Source organism: Mercurialis annua, linkage group LG1-X (genome assembly GCF_937616625.2).
Source record: "Mercurialis annua linkage group LG1-X, ddMerAnnu1.2, whole genome shotgun sequence".
Classification (NCBI taxonomy): Eukaryota; Viridiplantae; Streptophyta; class Magnoliopsida; order Malpighiales; family Euphorbiaceae; genus Mercurialis; species Mercurialis annua.
Window position 1 is genome coordinate 56,755,661 of NC_065570.1, and position 17,974 is coordinate 56,773,634.

A 17,974-nucleotide genomic window follows, 5' to 3' on the forward strand; every position below is an offset into this window, starting at 1 on the left:
TTATACTGAAAAAATTCACAGGAGAGATTGGTGGGTCACAAGTGGACCACTTAAATACCAACTTCCTAGACAGAATCTAACTCGATATAACTACTTTCACAATAGATAATTCTAACTAGCTTAAATGTTAACTAATAAAGAGAACACTAGAATTTTGTAAAAGATTACACACTAAAAGAAAAAAAACAAACCAAAGTCTTTAAAAGTTATTTAGACTAGTTTGTGTAATGAGATGTTTAAAAAAGAGAGAGTGGCTTCTTTTTAAGGTGAAAGAAGACCACATCTTCCACTCCAAAGCAATGTGGGACAAAATTAAAATTTGTCTATTTTAATATTTTGTTCTAATAAATTTCTTAAATAATCAAATAAAAATTAGGCCTAATTACTAATTAATTTAGTATATGGATAGAAGAGTTTTATAGTGTTAGAATTTGAACGCAATTGAGTATGTGTTTAAGCGGTGGCCTAAACGAATCCTTAATTAGAAACAATTACTGTTTAAAGAAAACAAATTGACTTTTTCCTCTTTTAAAACTACCATATAATTACAATTTGGGCCACTTTATTCATGTGATTCCATGTATTATACTTGGAGTATCTTTAGCCCATTAACATCAACTGTCCTAAACTAACACTACACGTCAGTATTTTTTCTTTTAATTTTCCTTTGGAGGGGCAAGTGCCACTGCTTGCCCCTATTTGTCTCCGTCCATGAAAGTAAGTGCACATGTAACCTACAGTCTCACATGATGGAAGTTTAAATTGATATTTTAAATTTTAATAAATAACAACAACATTTTGCATTAACTGAACATCGAATAATTGACTTAAAATTATTCTAAAGATGATGGTTCCATTTTTTAATTAAGTCACAGGTCAAAAATTAAACTCAACACTTCATGTGTGAGTCGATGAATGTCCACTAAACAGTTTGGAAAATACGTGAATTAGATGTTACATGTACATTAAAAGTGGTCAAAATTATGTCTTTTATGTGTATTAAAATAATTTTTTTTAAATTAATTATAAATTTAAAATTAATTTAGTTTAATTAATTTATATCTCTTTGCTAAATTAAACATAAATTTAATATGACTGAATGTCAACCGAAAGAAAACTGATTTAAACTATATTTTATTAAATTAGTTATAAAATCAAAACTAAGTTAGCAAAATTAAATTCAATTACTAAAATTTATATACTATTAAAAATAAATTTATAGAGTAACAATAAATTAATATTTATAACTATTGAAAGATGTATTTGTTTTTTATTGTTTTTCTTTAGTAAACTTAAGTAAATATCAAGTAACATAAACTTTTAACAAACTAGTTAAAAAATTAAAATTAATTATATAATTTATATATAAAAAATAACTCATAAAATGACAAATGAACAAATAGTAAACTAAATGTAAATTATCTAAGTTCTTACTGAAATAAAATCTAATTTAAATTTAAAATTAACCATGTGAATTCAATGTAAACTTAATGTGAACTTAATGTGAACTTCATATGAACTTAATGTAAACTCAAGATGAACTTAATGTAAACTCATTGTCAACTTAATATAAATTTGAAATTGATTTGGTCTATCAAATTAATTTATTTGCAAACAAAAATAAATTTTCAAAGAGACAACTAAACTAATAGTAAATTGACAATAAACTATCTAAATTTATTGCAGTCGGTATAAATCTAATGTGAACTCAATGTAAACTCAATGTGAACTCAATGTAAACTTAATGTGAACTCAATGTAAACTTAATATAAATTTAACGTAAATTCAACGTTAACTTATGTAGTTTTTTTTATAAATTACTATAAATTTAAAATTAACTTGTCCTAATCAAATTAATTTATTAATAATTTAAAAGTAATTTTTTAAAAAAGACAAATAAACTAATATTAAGTTGAAAGTAAACTATATAAGTTTTATGCGGTGGTCGGTGTAAATTTAATGTAAACTTAATATGAACTCATTGTCAACTTAATATAACTGAATGTAAATGAACAAAGGATCACTTTCACCCCTGGACTTGCGTCAAAATATCAAAAAAGTCCAAAACTGCAAAACCGGATCACTTATACCCTGAACTTGTGTAAACCGGCTCAAAAAGGCCCCTTTGCTGACGTGGCGCCTTAATTGGAGAGTGAGAATAATAAAAATTACAATTAACTCTAATTAATCACACTTAAATATTAATTAACCATATAAATCTAATTAAATTAAAATTAAAAAATTAAATTTTTAACATTAAAAAAAAAGTTTCTCTCTTCAACAGATTGGCCGGAAATTTTTCCGGCCAATCTGTTGAAGAACAGACCCATCTGTGGATCTGTTCACTGTTCATGAACAGACCCACAGATGGGTCTGTTCAGAACAGACCCACCGTCGGGTCTGTTCTTGAAGAACAGACCCACCGTCGGGTCTGTTCATCAAGAACAGACCCACCGGACGGTGGGTCTGTCCTTGAAAGAACAGGCCACCGTCGGGTCTGTTCTTTCAAGGACAGACCCACCGGTGGTCTGTCCTTTACTTTCAAGGACAGACCCGGGTCTGTCCTTGAAAGTAAAGGACAGACCCACCGTCCGGTGGGTTTGTTCCGTTGGCTCCTCGCCTGAGGAGCGTTGCTCCTCAGGCAAGGAGCAGGTGGGGAGGAGCAGAGCTCCTCCTCAGAGAAGAGGAGCAGCTGCTCCTCTTCTCAGGCGAGGAGGAGCTCCTCCTCCTCGCCGGAGACCTATTTTTTTAAAAAAAAATTAATTTGTTTGTAAAAATTATAAAAAGGTTCTCCATTTTTTTAGTTAATATTGATTTGATATATAGAGTTTTAAATAAAAAGAATTATTATTATTATTTTAGACTATTTTGAGTTAAAAGAAAAAATTTTAAAAAAATTTAGGACTATTTTAAACTTTTTTACTATAAAAAACCACTTTGCCAACCAAACCACTATTCAAAACCGGAGAGTGTAGTGCACTTTCTGAGGTGAGAGTGGGGAGGGGGGTTTTTGACCAAAAATACACAAGTTCAGGGTATAAGTGATCCTATTTCTCAGCTTTGGACTTTTTTGATACTTTGACGCAAGTTCAGGGGTGAAAGTGATCCTTTATTCGAATGTAAATTATCTAAGTTCTTACTGAAGTGAAACTTAATTTAAGATTAAAATAAATCGTGTAAATTTAATATAAATTCAATGTAAACTCAATGTGAACTTAATGTAAACTCAATATGAACTTAAAATAAACTAATTTAAATTAATATATTAGTAAACTGATTATAAATTTAAAATTATAATCAAATTAATTTTTTAATATTTTAACTCTAAAAAATCAAGTTATAAAATAACAAATAAACTAATAATAAAATTATCTAAGTTTTAATAAAATTAAATTGAAATGTAAACTTAAAATCAATTTAAAATAAACTCAATGTAATTTTAAGTAAACTAACCTAAAATAAATTATAGCTAAATTGATTATAAATTTAAAATTAATTTATTATAATCAAATTAGTTTATTAAAATTTTCACGACAAAAATACATTTATAAAGTGACAAATAAACTAATAATAAAATAAAATAAAGTATATATGATTTTATTAAAATTAAACCAAATTTAAATTTAAAGTAAATTTAAAATAAAATCAATGCAAACACAATTTCAATTTAAAATAAAACATAAAAGAAATATGAACTTAAAACAAACAAACCTAAAATAAATTATTATTGAATTGATTATACATTTATATTTATTTAGTCTAATTAAATAATATAATAAAATTTTATAATAATAAAAATAATTTATAATTAACCAAAAATAAACTAACTAACTTATTAAATTTGTTAATTTTTAATAAAATTAAATTAAAAGTGAATTTAAAGACTTAAAAGAAAGTAATTTTGTTTATGTAATATTCTATTAAAAGAATTAATTTAGACAACATCAAAGTTGCTCATGACACCTAAGCTTGTTTCTAAGCACTAAAATAAAAAAAAAAGCATCTGTATAGGATTTGCATATATAAGTAGCAGATGTGCTTCCATTTAAACAATAGAGATAAAGTCAAAGTCGGACACACATAAGTATGTTTTGTCTTGATTTTGCTATAAATTAGGCAACAGCGTTATAGTGCGCGTGGGGACAAATCTGTCATATTTATTATAAATAAATATATTTTTGGGTTGTGGGGGATTTGTAAAAACTTTTCTATTTAATTGAGAGATTTCTGCAATAAATAATAATCTGAGGTAAAAATATAAGAAGATAGCACTTTTGGGTGATTTGTGTAAATTATCCTTAATAGTATCAAATTTCGTCTGATCCTATAAAACTCCAAAGCTAAGTTACAATCTCTTTTTTAAGTAAGAGAACTAAAAGAATAGCCAATGTGGGCCTAGACTAAATAGTTAAGGCGTCTCTAAGTGCATCGAGAGGTTGTGGGTTCGAACCACGCCTCAGTAACTAACAACTAACATGAGACTCCAAAGAGTCGATTTCCACCTTTGATAAAAAAAAAACTAAAAGAATATGAATATACTAGTCAAATGTGATAAATAAAAAAACTCATCCACGCCCAAGGAATCATTGAGACCAATTAGGAAAACTAAGCTAAAAATTTACATAGTAAATCGGCAATTCATTGGTTCATGCAAAAGCTGCAATGCCACGAGCAAATGCAAAAGACTCGATTCCTCCAATAACAATAAGTTCTTCTCTATCTGAACGTGAAATATGCTTGGCATGCACGCTTAATAAACTGCCTGAGTAACGCTGAGTATCAAATGTAAGATAAATAACATGAAAAGCGAAACGTGCAAAATGTTTAAATGGTATTATGAATCCTTGAGCATTTCCAATGATTGTTGAAGTATTAGTCTTCGGTTCTTCCGTCGTTGTAGGAAAAAAGAACTCTGGCATCGGCTGAGGGCCATAGCTGTTGTGGGATTGAGCTTGAAGCTGAGATTTGAGGCTGCTGATCATACCCACGGCTTATTCATGTTTTTCGATAATTTATTATGAGTTTTTGAAGAGAATAATGATAATAGAATTATTGAAAGTATTGCTACGATATCTGCTAATTATGCAGTAAGTATTACTAAGATAAATGGTCAGCTGAATCATCGTATACGGACTATGGTTTTTCAAAATTATGGGAGTGTTGTACTGGATTTTAAAATGCACAGAATGTGGTTTTGGCTACTTAATCCGATGATCCCAACTCCATATATATATATTAATCTCTTATTTTAATATGTCAACTAACAAAAATTATATTTACTACATAATTCCCTTTTAAGATAATAGAATTATCCTACATGAACACTGATTGGAGTGATTTAGAACTGACAAACAGGGGGAAATCAGAACTCCAACTTAGAAGGGTCGAATTTTCCGCGTTCGGCTCTATAAAAAAATCAAACGACAATAAACACCCTTCAAGGAAAAAACCGTCTCTATAACCAGCCCTACAAAAAAATACCCTAAATATGTATTATTATTTTTTAAATACGGCAAGGAGGGTCGGCCGACCCCCCTAGATCCGCCTCCGCCCCTGCTGACAAAGTCTAAGACAGTACTAAACTTTCAATTTTATTAAGAGAAATCTAGAGGCTATTTGTTTTTTGTTATAGGATAAGAGGTAAAAGTGTAGACAAAACTACAATCACATGCTTCCATCACAGGACGTCCCAATTATCATGCATAGTCCACTCTCTCAAGCTAGACGGCAGAGAATCATGATAGATAATACCTATAGAATAATTATCACTAATCGACGTCAAATGATCTGCCGCAAAGTTTACTTCTCTATACACACGATATAACTTCACTTCCCAATTTCTTTTAATCATGGAACGAAGGGCCCATAGGATATTAGAGTAATGACCATCCGCAGTGATATTATTAACTTTTTCCACAACCAGATGATTATCCACTTCAAATAACACCTTCTTTAACCTCAAATTCCGACCCAACATCAATCCATGATACACACCTCGGAGCTCCGCACCAAGAACTGAGTCAACTCTTACGGTCATCGAAAAACTTCCTAACCAGTTCCCTGAAGAATACCTAGTGATATCACCAGTCAATTCTAGAGGATAAGAAGAAATCAGCCAATTCGATATAAAGGCATATATATAACCTACATTGAAACTGACGGAAATATAATTGTCAAAAAGATAAGTTGGTGGAGATAGATTATTATCTTCTTCAAATTCTAACGACTCACTTTTTTTCTTTGACTTAGCCGCTACCTTCATTTCTGAAGGTAGTCTTTTGGCCTTTCCTTAGCAAAAAAAATCACCTCCTAGCCCACAAATTGAATTTTTGCTAATTTAATGTTAAATTTTTCAATTTGGTTTCATTTTTTTCTTTTAAGAATTAGATTGAATAAAGGATCACTTTACCCGCCCACCCACCACCCCCCTCAACTTGGCACAAAATATCAAAAACATCCAAATTGGAAAAACTGGATCACTTTTACTTTGAACTTGGCCAAACCGGCTCAAAAACACCCATGTGCTAACGTGGCACCTTAATTAGAGAGTGAGTTTCTAATTACTCATAATTTACTTTAGTTAATTATATTGAAACACTAATTAATCATAGTTACGCATTAATTAATCATGGACCTTTTTCAATCTTTTTATAAAAAAATCAATTTTTTTTAAATTTCGGGCGAGGAGAGCTCCTCCTCTTCGCCGGAAAGAAGGAGCAATAGCTCCTCGGAGCAACTTTGCTCCTCAGGCGAGGTGCTTGAGGAGTTTTTCTTGACGAAGAACTGTTTTTCGTCAAGAACAGGGAGCTATTCTTCACGAATCGTGAAGAACGGATCTTGTTCTTCACGATTCGCGAAGACAGATCTATTCTTCACGAGTCCGTGAAGAACAGACGGATTCGTGACGAACAGAGATTCGATTTCCAGATCTAGATTGCCGGAGAAAATAGTGGCCGAAAAAAATTTAAGATTTCTTTTGTTAAAAATATAATTTTTGGAGTTTAATTTGTTAGGTATATAAAATTTGAGAGTGAATTTATTAAATAAAGTTTTAAATTAAATGGATTATAATTATTTTTTAATTTTTAGGTATTAATTTAAAATGTTAAAGAAAGGATCATTTTAAATTTTTTTCTATTAAAAACCACCTAAAAAAAACTACCTTGAAAATCAAAAAGGGCATCTCTCTCTTGGGTTAAAATGGGGAAGACGGTTTTTTACGCGATTTTGTCTAGTTTAAGATAAAAGTGATTATTTTTCATTAATTTAGATGTATTTGATACTTGGTGCCAAATTAAGGGGATAAAGTGATCTTTTATTCGAATTATAATCTAATCTGGTTTAGTTCTACTTTTTTTTTTAATTTAGTGTATTAGTTGAATTCAATTTATCTAGTTTCAAATCTCTATCATCATCTTCTTGATCCAAGAGGATCAAGAAGATTAGTTTTAGGCGACAAAAATAATATCAGCCCCTTTTATATTTTCTTAATTGTATATAGGTTCAGTGGTGAAAATATTATTTGTATATATTTCTCCATTTTAGTTTTGTGCTAATTATCACACCTTCGGATCCAACCCATGTCACGCACCTGGCATGGTGGGTGAGTGTCAGCGAGAATTTTCTGCAATTAAAAAGTTCGAAGAGAGTCGGCGAAAATTTTCTACATTCACAAAGTTCGAATCCGAGACCTTGCTTAGCAATATCAAACCGCTTACCACTTGAATCAACCCCATTAATATTAATGAATTATATTCTCTGCTAAAAAAAACGATGGACATGTATATGTGCACAAAATTTACTAATGAATAAAATTTACATCTTTCCGAAACCAAATTTATGATGACCACTTCCATAATTCTCTTGGACATATTATAGAAAAATTAACTGCTCCTAACCATCAACGCAATTGAAAAAGATATAAATTTCCTCAAACAAATGAAATGTTACAAATGTTCCTGTAAAATCTTGCTTCAAAAGATCAATATATGTGTAGCGGGTATTCCCATATAAGGTCCCAAAAAATCTCCAAGGTGTCTTCTGCAGAGCGGAACAAACCTCCCAACATATTTAAAATGGCTAATATATATATAAAGAAAAAACACATCATATTAGATTCAGTAATGACCTGCAATCAAGAAAAATAACAAAAAAGATGACTAATAACAAAGTGACCTACAGAACAGTGACATCAGAATCACATTCAGATAACGTGAAGACCGCAAGCCAACAATTGCAACCCTCCTCCTCAATCCGGGCTTGGGACCGGCTGTGTACTTAAGAACACAGGCGGAGTTACATGCATGCAAGCAAACAAACAAACAAACACACACATTGAAAAACAGGGAACCAAAACAAGGTAAAAAGTTATGATTCCAGTCTTGTAAGCAGACAAGCACACAGAAGCTTCTTAACATTCCAGGAACGTTGCATTTGTAGATCCTCAAACTTGACAAAGAAACAAGAAAAATACACATCCACACATGCTCAAAATATCCAAGAACTCTGTTGTCAAACCAGCCCGACTAAATGGATATCATGCATCAATTTTTTGAAAAAACATCCAATAGGCGTAGGCTATTGGATCCACGCTCGAAAGAATCATGCATTTGTAGCTACACAAATCCATAACAGTCCACATTGCTAAAATCATGATATAACAATCCACAAATCCATAGCAATCCAAAACCCATTGAAGAATATCATGTATCTATTGGTAAAAACATCCAGCAGTTGACTAAAGCATCCACACTCCTCGAAAGAATCATGCAACTCTCAAGAACACAAACCCATGATAACCCACATCAATACAGCAAACTGCCACAATGCATATAGCAAAAAACCGTCGATCAAAAAACAAATGGGAGAGCAGAAGGCTGTAGTCATTGGAAAATCACAACTCCTCAACATAGGAATATAAACCACTCACCACAAAGAGCAACCCAAGAAACACCAATAAGGAATCCAAAGAAAATTGACAGGCTTTTATCCCATGACATTCTCCGTCAATTATTCAATACTTGTGTTTAAGTGTTAACAGCAATAGCAACTGAATCAAATTGAAATGTTAACAGCAGCATATAATTACTTGACAACCGATTAGAATGCCACACATAAAACTAACCCACTTTGTGATGCCTAAATCAGATGATCTTCAAAATAACAGAACCAATGGCTAAAATGCATCGACTCCTTTTACCAGAAAATTGATAATGAGAACATAAAACTAGAAATGCCTCTCGCCCTTCACACCTAGAAAGCTCGTTATTAATTCCCATTCATAGTTCTTTAAACTGTCAAATTGTGGCAACAAGATGGAGAAAAGAAGACATTTACACATGAACCACATGTAGGCACAATGCATGAACCTTCAAGAACAATTTTGTCCATTTGCAGAGCTTGCGTGCAAGACATAAGTTGTTGACCAGCAGTAAAATACGCCCTTATTGCCAAAAGTACAACCTCAAAGAGAACTCAATTTGCGGATTGTAGCTTTGTATGCAAAATATAATGATAAAAATCAAATGAAGAAAAATCCAAGATAAATAATTAAACCTCCTGCTCAATAAGTTCCACAGACTCATACCTCTTCTTCAATGCCTGGCAAATACATATGACAAACTATCTCAAAACGGGTTATTTTTCGCATATTAACTAGGGAGTTATATTGCACTCACTGAAAAGACAAGCAATGGAGCTCCCTGATCACACTCATCACTTATGTATTGTCAACTTCTTTTGTACTGTATCAAATCAAGACCATGAAATCTTCCTACGATATTCTCCAGAAGCCGGAAATCCTGGAAAATTACATGGGCTCAGATCAACAACCAATTATGAAAAGCTACAATGACATTGTATATTTTAATAGTTTGAAAAAGAAGAAAACATATTAATGGTCTCACATCCACATCCACATCCACACACAAAACACAAGAAACTGATCAATAGTTCCAATCAAGAATAATTGTAATGAACATTCGTAGATAAAAAATTATAATAAGCACTGAACAAGTCCAAATATAGACCAACACATGTCAAGTCAGCCACAGGCCAGAGAAAAAGCTGCAAGCCATGCGAAACAAAGAGAGAGAATTAAGCGTCACAAAAAAGAAACAAAAAAACAAAAAGAGATGTGTAACATAATTAATTAAGATAGTGGAAAACTAATGTCGATCTTCCAAATCAGATGCAGTGCTTGACAACAATGGAACCTCTAAGGAACTCAAAAAGGAGCATGCTAAAAACGAACCACGAGTTCAAAGTTCAATGTCAAGGATTTGTCAATAGACTAGAATAGTGGAATGCAACAAGAAAAAATAGTTTAAACTGGAAAAGAAAAAGGAGAGAAAGACACCCCCTAATTGATACTCCGGTAACACCGATAGGAGTTGGGAGGCCTGAAAAAGAATAAGGTTAGCAGATCTCAACCAATACTCTCTTCATTCCATGATGAAAAAAATAAATATTTGAAGGCAAAAATACTTCCTAAACTGTACAGAACTTATAAACCAGAACTATTGACTAATTCAACACATAGGTAAACTCAAACCCCCTAACCATAAAATAATGCAGTAGAGCTCTCCAATTACCATCCTAGGAAGCACGGAAACGTTGAAGTCCCAACGTTTCCGCGTTTCCTAACGTTTCCGAAACGGGAACGTTAGGAAACTCCTCCAAAACGTTTCGGGCTCATCTGCAAATAAAAAAAATATTATTCAAATCACCCTTATGTTTCAGAAACCCATATTTTCTTCTTATCGATTACTTCTGATTGAATCTTTCTCTGCTCATCTGAAAATGGCTGCCGCCGCACCAATCATCTGAATTCGGCTTGAAGGAAAGTTTTTGATTTCAATTATATAAATTTCATTTTGGATCCGATTTCAGCCGATAAAAAGATTGGAAAAAGTTTGTATTTGTTGATGAATTTTAATTTCAAAATGTGTTCTGCAATTTTAGTAACAGAGAGTTCAAGAAGAAAGAAGAATTTGGTGATGATGGCCAAATTTGTGATGCTGCGTTATTCGGTTGATTGTAATTACTAATTAATTAGGTTTTGTGGACTATGGGCTTGGGTTATTAATTTTAACAAACTTACTATTTTATATGTATAACTAGGGCTTATATTTGATTTATTTTCTTTTGGGAAGTGATGAATATTAATAATTTAATTTGTATGAAACTTCATAAGCTTTTTTTTATATGAATTTTTCATATAAATTATTTTGGGGTTTTTGATATTTGGGTGCCTCAAAGGCACCCAAAAATCCAGTATAGTGCCTCTTCTGGAATTAATTCCAGAAGAGTGCCTGGGACCACGTGGTCCGCATTCTAGGAATGCGGACCACGTGGTGTTCCGCATTCTAGGAATGCGGAACACATTAATCAGCTGATTAATGTGTAATCAGCTGATTAAAGAGTGTTCCGCATTCCTAGAATGCGGAACACTCTGATTTTACCGTTGGGAGCGCTGACAGCTCCCAACGGTAATTAATGTGTTCCGCATTTGACAAATGCGGAACACATTGAATTCCAAAGGCTATAAAAGCCTTCTCCAGCAGGTGTTTCATTCACAATTTGAACCAAAAAAATACTTAAAACATAAAAGTTCGAGGGAGGGTTATTATTTTGAGCGGAAAAATCTTGAACCGAGGTGCTTTTATTTCGAATCTATATTTTGGAGCTAAGGAGTTATATTATTTAATACTAATTATTTTGGAGAACTACAAGAGGTTAGTACGTTTAATTATTTTATTTATTGCTTTAAATAATTTTAGTATTTGTAAATATTAGAAATGCATGTATAAATTTAATTATAATAGAAAAATATTAAATTTTAATTATAATTTAGAAATACATGTATAAAAAAGTTTATAATGTAGAAAAATGTTATCTTAGCCTAATAGTTATTTAGAAATGTATGTATAATATAAAAAAATTATTATAGTTTATTAAAATATTGTTAATTGTTAAAAAAATTAATTGTAAATTGTTATTGCATACAATTATATTAGGATATGTTTAATTTAATTTTATAATATATAAAAAAAATATTAGAAATAAAGTAACAGTAATTACAATTGATATGTTAACGCTATAAATTTAAGATTAGCATATTAAATATAACGGTGTTAAAATTTGCTGTTTATTAATTAGAAATGACGAGTCCAAATATATCTTTGTTGATATGGTGTGATGGTCGTATTGTGAGTTCTCCGTGTGGAATAGAATACCACGGGGGTCGTCCGGTTAATATGGCGCTTAGCGAGAGAATGAGTTTCGAGGAATTACAAAATATTTGTAGAAGAGCAGTTTCTACCGACGGGGAAGTAGATATTTCAAAAATCTACTTCCGGCTTCCAAGAATAGTTGGGGGTGCGATACGCTCGTACTCGTTGTTTTCCGTGGAGAATAACGAGCATGTGTTTGGAATTTTGAACGAGGTCGTGCGGTATCCGCAACTCGAGATTTTGGAATTGTACGTGGAATACGAGGCCGTGGTTCGCAACAAGACTTTACTAGATCAGTTGGTCTTATGTGATTCAAGCGGGTCTGAGAGGGGTAGTGGTGAAGAGGAAGAAGAGGAAGAAGAGGATTTCTACGACAGCAACGAAGAGGATGTCGAGGAAGACTTAGGAGCAGATTCACAATATGAGTCGCAACTTCCTGAGCATGTAAGAACGGCGGATCTTTGCGACTTTGACGTCGCCCCGGAGGATGATGAAAAGATTATGTGGGATCCTGGGATGGAATTCCGAGTAGGGATGGTATTCCCAAATCGCGATGCCGTCCGAGCTTGTGCGACTACTTATTCGGTCGGGGTGGGAAGAGAGTTCAAGGGTCGCCGGACTACCAACTCGACAATAGTGTTGGCTTGCAGGCAGAACCCTGTATGTAAATGGTGGCTGCGCGCTACACTTCTGCAAGCAACTCAGACGTGGACGTTGACAAAATATATTGGCCCGCACACGTGCAATCAGCTGTTACCTGATCCAAACCATCGGAATTTTGGGTCTGTTGCAATCGCAGACTATATCAAGGGTCAAGTAAAGCTGCAACGTGATATACGGATCGATACCCTCAGAGCTGGAATTTGGCAACAACTTGGAGTTAGGCCTCCGTATAAACGAACCTGGAATGCAAAGGAAAAGGCAATAGCTGATGTTTACGGTGGCTGGTATGAATCATTTGGTATGGTTCACAAGTTCATGAACGAGATGATGCATGTCAACCCTGGATCTTTCTGGGATGCAGAAGGTATACGTAATAACTCTAATTTGTTATATAACGAGTTGCTTCAAGTGATAATTCTAATTTTGTTGAACTTGTGATTTGTAGGCGCCGAGGTGTACACCGACGGGATCCTTCAGCCGAAAGTCGTAACGTTCATCCGAATGTTCTGGACTTTCAAACCGACAATTGAAGGGTTTCGTTTTTGCAAGCCAGTTTTGTTCGTCGACGGTACTCATTTGTATGGCAAATACAAAATGACCTTGTTGATCGCGTCGGCAATCGATGGGAACAGTCACATCATGCCACTGGCATTTGCACTTGTTGAATCTGAAAGTACTGCCAGTTATGAGTACTTTTTTGAACATTTGCGTGAGCACGTGATTTGCGAAAGGAAAGTGGCCATTATATCTGATCGGCACGCTGGAATATTGTCGGTTCTGAAGCGTCCTGAATGGGCCGGTGTCGCCCACAAGTTTTGCATCAGACATTTCTGTAGTAATTTTCAGACCAAGTTTAGGAACAAGGTTTTGAAGAAGCTGGCAGATAAAGCAGGTAATGATTTTTTACGAGTCATTATAAACGCTACATAGGTTATTATTATGCGCTAATATTATGGTTTGCCACATAGGCCGAGCATATCAGAAGCACAAGTATAAACGCTACATGACAGCGATCGAGGTTAGAAGCCCAGAAGCGTATGCATGGCTGACTAAGCAAGAAAAGCGGCCTAAAGAAAAGTGGATAAGGGTGTATGACAAAAAAGGGCAACGGCACAATGTGATGACAACTAACTATGCTGAGTCTGTCAACGCGACACTGAAGAATATAAGGGGGCTTCCGATCACATCAATGCTTGAGGCAATTTTTGCTCGGATGGTGAAAATGTTCGACACGCGTTGGAAGACGTATGAGGAGTTGATTGCTACAAACGTTCACTACACCCCAATATGCATCCAACTACTGAAGCAGAGGGGGGAGAAGGCCCGTTTTCATACAAGTCAGACGTACGACCGTTCTACGATGACATGCAAAGTGGAAACTAGGAAGAACGGCTCAAATGGGAGAGGAGGAAATACCCATACGGTAAACCTTCAGCATAAGAAATGCACGTGCGGTAAATTCCAGCAATTTAAGTTGCCCTGCTCTCATGCTATGGCCGTTTGTGCAAAGGAGAAGCTGAACCCTCTTGAGTTTGTGCATTGGCATTACCAGACCAAGTTTGCAATTCAATGCTGGAACACTCCATTTAAAGTGTTACGTGCCGGCACATACTGGAAGAAGTCCGGCGTAGACGAACCCCACTTCATTCCAAACTCTGAATGGCGTCGAAAAAGAGGGCGTCCAGTCAACCAGCGCTTCAGGAACGAGATGGATCAGGAATACAAGGAAGATCCGAGTCCTAACTGGTGTAGTAGATGTTGTCGCCGGGGTCACAATGCAAATGATTGTACCAATCCTATCCGAGATGAGTAGATTATGACTGTTATCGTGTAATAGACAAGAAGTAGTTATGACTGTTATTGTATTTGTGATGACTGTTATTGTATTTGTGATGATTGTTATTGTTTTAATGAATGTTACTTTAGTAATGTATTATTCTTTTGAATCTCCTTTTAGTAATTCTTGCGAATATCATTCACTAATGTATTATTCTTATGAATGTTTGTTGTAATTTTTAATAACTGTTGTATGTATTTTTTATTTCAGCTATGGCTGAACGTCGGGACTACTACACTCCTGGGCCGTTGGTGCCAGACGTTCTGACAATGCAGGACGATCACAGATCCTCGGTTATTTGGGATAACCAGGTAAAATCTTGTTTTTAATTGTCCTAATTTGGTTATAATTTTTAGTGTCCTAATTTTTATATAATTTTTATATTTTCAGGGCGACGAGTCTTCCTTAGGGTCACGTTCGAGCGCCAGACTTACTCCATTTCACGAGCTAGATTCTCGCATCAGGAATGGGATTATTCAGACTGGCATGTCTGGTTTTCTAGCGATGCGCCAGTTTCCAGTTGACTTGTGCCTTATCACAGCTCTAGTGGAGAGGTGGAGACCAGAGACACACACGTTTTGGTTTCCAGAGGGCGAGTGTACTATCACGCTGCAGGACGTGGCCATCCTGACAGGGCTCCCAGTGGATGGGACGCCCGTTACCGGACCTCGTATACGGAATTGGAACACGGTGTCTGTTCCTCTTTTAGGGAGGCAGTTAGAGGTCAGCCGTCCCCGTAAACCGGGGTCCTCGTGGGTCAGTGGTGCTTGGTTGTCAGCCCAGTTTGGAGGTTGGACGGTATTGCCTGCGGGTGCTACAGAGGATCAGGTCGACCAGGCGGTTCGAGGCTACCTTTGGGCTGCTTTACAGGGTCTGTGCTTTCCGGACTTGAACAGTGGCCACGTGGGCGTGAGGATTCTTCCGCATCTGGCGGATTTAGGCCACTTGCGCGATATTAGCTGGGGATCGGCTGTTCTGGCGTATTTGTACCACGAGCTATGCCTCTGCGCCTCTGCTTCGGCGGACAGACAGAACATCGGGGGCGCCGTGTGGATTCTACAGCTCTGGGCTTACGAGCGACTTAGGCCATTGCGACCCCGTTTGGCCGACTTTACCGTCACGGGGGGATTGCCTTTGGGTGACAGGTACATTTTTCGTATGAAGTTATCTTAATTTTACGTTTTTCAGTACGCTAAAAATATAATTTAATAATATGTGCAGATGGGCGGGTCCCAGACAGCGGGAGCGGGGGACACCACGAGTTCCCAGACACTCAGTTTCTCACTTCAGACTGTTATTGGACGGGCTGCGTTACGACGATGTAAGTTTTAATTTTTTTTTTTGTATTTAACTAACGTCCTGACAAATGTTAACTAAATTTTTAATTTACGTGCGCAGATCGTTTGGCAGCCATACTCCGACGACGTTCTCCAGTCCATCCCACAGATGTACCTGACAGGGCGACATATTTGGCGTGCCCGAGTGCCAATGATCTACTATCACATCGTGGAGTGGCACCAGCCGGATAGGGTTCTGCAGCAGTTCGGCTTACAGCAGCCCATTCCCCTGCCTGCTATGCAAGATCGGCGCCTTCATAACATCCAGTATCAGGGGAACTACAACTTTGATGAACTGCTCTCAGATTACATTCAGATTTGGAACAACAGAGCGGCTTACGTTGTTCAGGGTTACCAGCTCCAGCGTCCACCTCACTACCATTCAGCGTATATGGAGTGGTTTCGGAGCCGCAGCCGGCGTTGGATTACCCATGAGGGCGCAGCGGCCGGACAGAGTGTACGTATTTATTTTATTATTAAATTTCTCTTATTATTGTATACACTGACAATTTGTTTCTTTGATGTAAACAGCGCGACACTTTCGAGATGATCGCCCTTCAGAGAGAGGCGCGTGCGTCTAGGATTGGGACTGCTGCACGCAGTTCTCAATTAGCTTACGGAGAGGAGCGCCGTGACGTCACACTGCCCCCACCAGAGCCAGCAGTTCCGGCTTACGTACTACCTCCTCTCCCTCCCCTGACCATCGATCTGGCTCACATCAGGGGAGCGCGTAGACGGCAGCCTAGAGCCGCCCCGCCTCGCGAGCGCCCGGCAGACCCTATCCCCCCACCGGTCTACTTCCACTTCGATCCTACAGCCACTACAGACAGACGGGGGGAGTACTATGGCCCGACTCAGTACTACGGTTCCACTTCCACTTCAGCATCACAGCCTCCGTGGCATCAGACCTATTTCCCACAGGTTTCATGTCATTTCTAATTTAATTTATTGCTTTTTTAACTCGTAGTTAAATATATATTTTAAATGTTGTGTTTTTAACTTTGTATTTCAGGGACCCCAGGTATCATCGTATCAGGTCCCGCCTTCGTCGATGCCGTTTTTTGAGCCGTCGTACGGACAGACAGCATATACCACTTCTCTGGGCACACCACCGGCGTCTCAGTTCCAGCAGGCCACACCACCGGCGTCTCAGTTCCGGCAGACCACACCACCGGCGTCTCCGTTTCAGCAGACCACACCACCGGCGTCTCAGTTCCAGCAGGCCACACCACCGCCGTTTGCTGCATCAGATCAGTATTACCGTCCAGCGCCATATACAGATGCTCAACCGTTCACGTCTTTCGATCAGTGTTACCGTCCCACGATGCCTTCGGATGATCAGCCGTCGACGTCACATTCGCGGCCATCTTCTTCTCACCAGGCCCAAGATCCATCACAGCTACATTTTACACTATCAGAGTCATGGTTATTCGGTCCGGAGATCGGTTCAGAGGCGTACGAGGAGCTTTTATCACGACCGGATCTCACACCTCCATCTTTTAGACTTCTACCGCCCACACAGGAGGAGACCGGTACTGCACCACCAGCAGCAGACGTTCAGCATTCTGCTCAGGACGAGGACGCCTCCGACAGCGGCGAGAGCCCTCCGGTACCCAGACAGTTTCACTCGATCACAGACAGCTCGCGGCACCGACGAGAGACTCACGGTTTGAGGGTACAGAGACCGAGGACTCGTAGATATGAGGATTAGATTTCATATTTTTCTTTATTTATCGATTTTTGTATTTTAGTATATGTTGTATGTTTACTATATTATGTATATTATATTCGTGTGTTATAATTGTTATTTTGTTATCAATGTCTGTTATAATCATTAGTTAAATAAAATAAATATTTATATCGTCTGTTAAATTTTGTCGTTTATTTATAAGCGTTTGTTAAAT

At 36.4% G+C, this 17,974-nt stretch overlaps 3 protein-coding genes and 1 long non-coding RNA gene across 4 annotated transcripts; 2 read left to right on the forward strand and 2 right to left on the reverse strand.

Moving 5' to 3' along the window:
* Positions 1 to 4,646: 4,646 nt before the first annotated feature.
* LOC126673591 (uncharacterized) lies at positions 4,647 to 4,982 on the reverse strand. The gene has a single exon (XM_050367798.1). The coding sequence runs from the start codon at positions 4,980 to 4,982 to the stop codon at positions 4,647 to 4,649; it is 336 nt and encodes a 111-aa protein (XP_050223755.1).
* Positions 4,983 to 7,909: 2,927 nt separating this feature from the next.
* On the reverse strand, positions 7,910 to 11,129 carry LOC126667063 (uncharacterized). Its single transcript, XR_007638067.2, has 2 exons — positions 8,930 to 11,129; positions 7,910 to 8,817 (listed from the first exon to the last, which is right to left on the reverse strand). It is a non-coding gene; the product is annotated as an uncharacterized LOC126667063 (long non-coding RNA).
* An 851-nt stretch (positions 11,130 to 11,980) lies between these two features.
* LOC126666919 (uncharacterized) lies at positions 11,981 to 14,842 on the forward strand. The gene is made up of 3 exons (XM_050359837.2): positions 11,981 to 13,260; positions 13,342 to 13,788; positions 13,865 to 14,842. The coding sequence occupies exons 1-3, from the start codon at positions 12,162 to 12,164 to the stop codon at positions 14,707 to 14,709; spliced, it is 2,391 nt and encodes a 796-aa protein (XP_050215794.1). The 5' UTR covers positions 11,981 to 12,161; the 3' UTR covers positions 14,710 to 14,842.
* Positions 14,747 to 17,885, forward strand: LOC126673597 (serine/threonine-protein phosphatase 7 long form homolog). The gene is made up of 7 exons (XM_050367806.1): positions 14,747 to 14,897; positions 14,944 to 15,044; positions 15,124 to 15,878; positions 15,955 to 16,054; positions 16,132 to 16,527; positions 16,602 to 16,991; positions 17,083 to 17,885. Exons 1-7 carry the CDS (start codon positions 14,747 to 14,749, stop codon positions 17,779 to 17,781), a joined length of 2,592 nt encoding a protein of 863 aa, XP_050223763.1. The 3' UTR covers positions 17,782 to 17,885.
* The last annotated feature ends 89 nt before the right edge of the window (positions 17,886 to 17,974 follow it).

Bases quoted from the DNA above. Each gene is read 5' to 3' on its own strand.
- LOC126673591 (XM_050367798.1), bottom strand. From the start codon at position 4,982: ATGATCAGCAGCCTCAAATCTCAGCTTCAAGCTCAATCCCACAACAGC.
- LOC126666919 (XM_050359837.2), top strand. From the start codon at position 12,162: ATGACGAGTCCAAATATATCTTTGTTGATATGGTGTGATGGTCGTATT. The intron at 13,261-13,341 runs GTATACGTAATA...TGTGATTTGTAG, and splicing joins ATCTTTCTGGGATGCAGAAG to GCGCCGAGGTGTACACCGAC. The intron at 13,789-13,864 runs GTAATGATTTTT...TTTGCCACATAG, and splicing joins GAAGCTGGCAGATAAAGCAG to GCCGAGCATATCAGAAGCAC.
- LOC126673597 (XM_050367806.1), top strand. From the start codon at position 14,747: ATGACTGTTATTGTATTTGTGATGACTGTTATTGTATTTGTGATGATT. The intron at 16,055-16,131 runs GTAAGTTTTAAT...TTACGTGCGCAG, and splicing joins ACGGGCTGCGTTACGACGAT to ATCGTTTGGCAGCCATACTC. The intron at 16,528-16,601 runs GTACGTATTTAT...TGATGTAAACAG, and splicing joins GCGCAGCGGCCGGACAGAGT to CGCGACACTTTCGAGATGAT.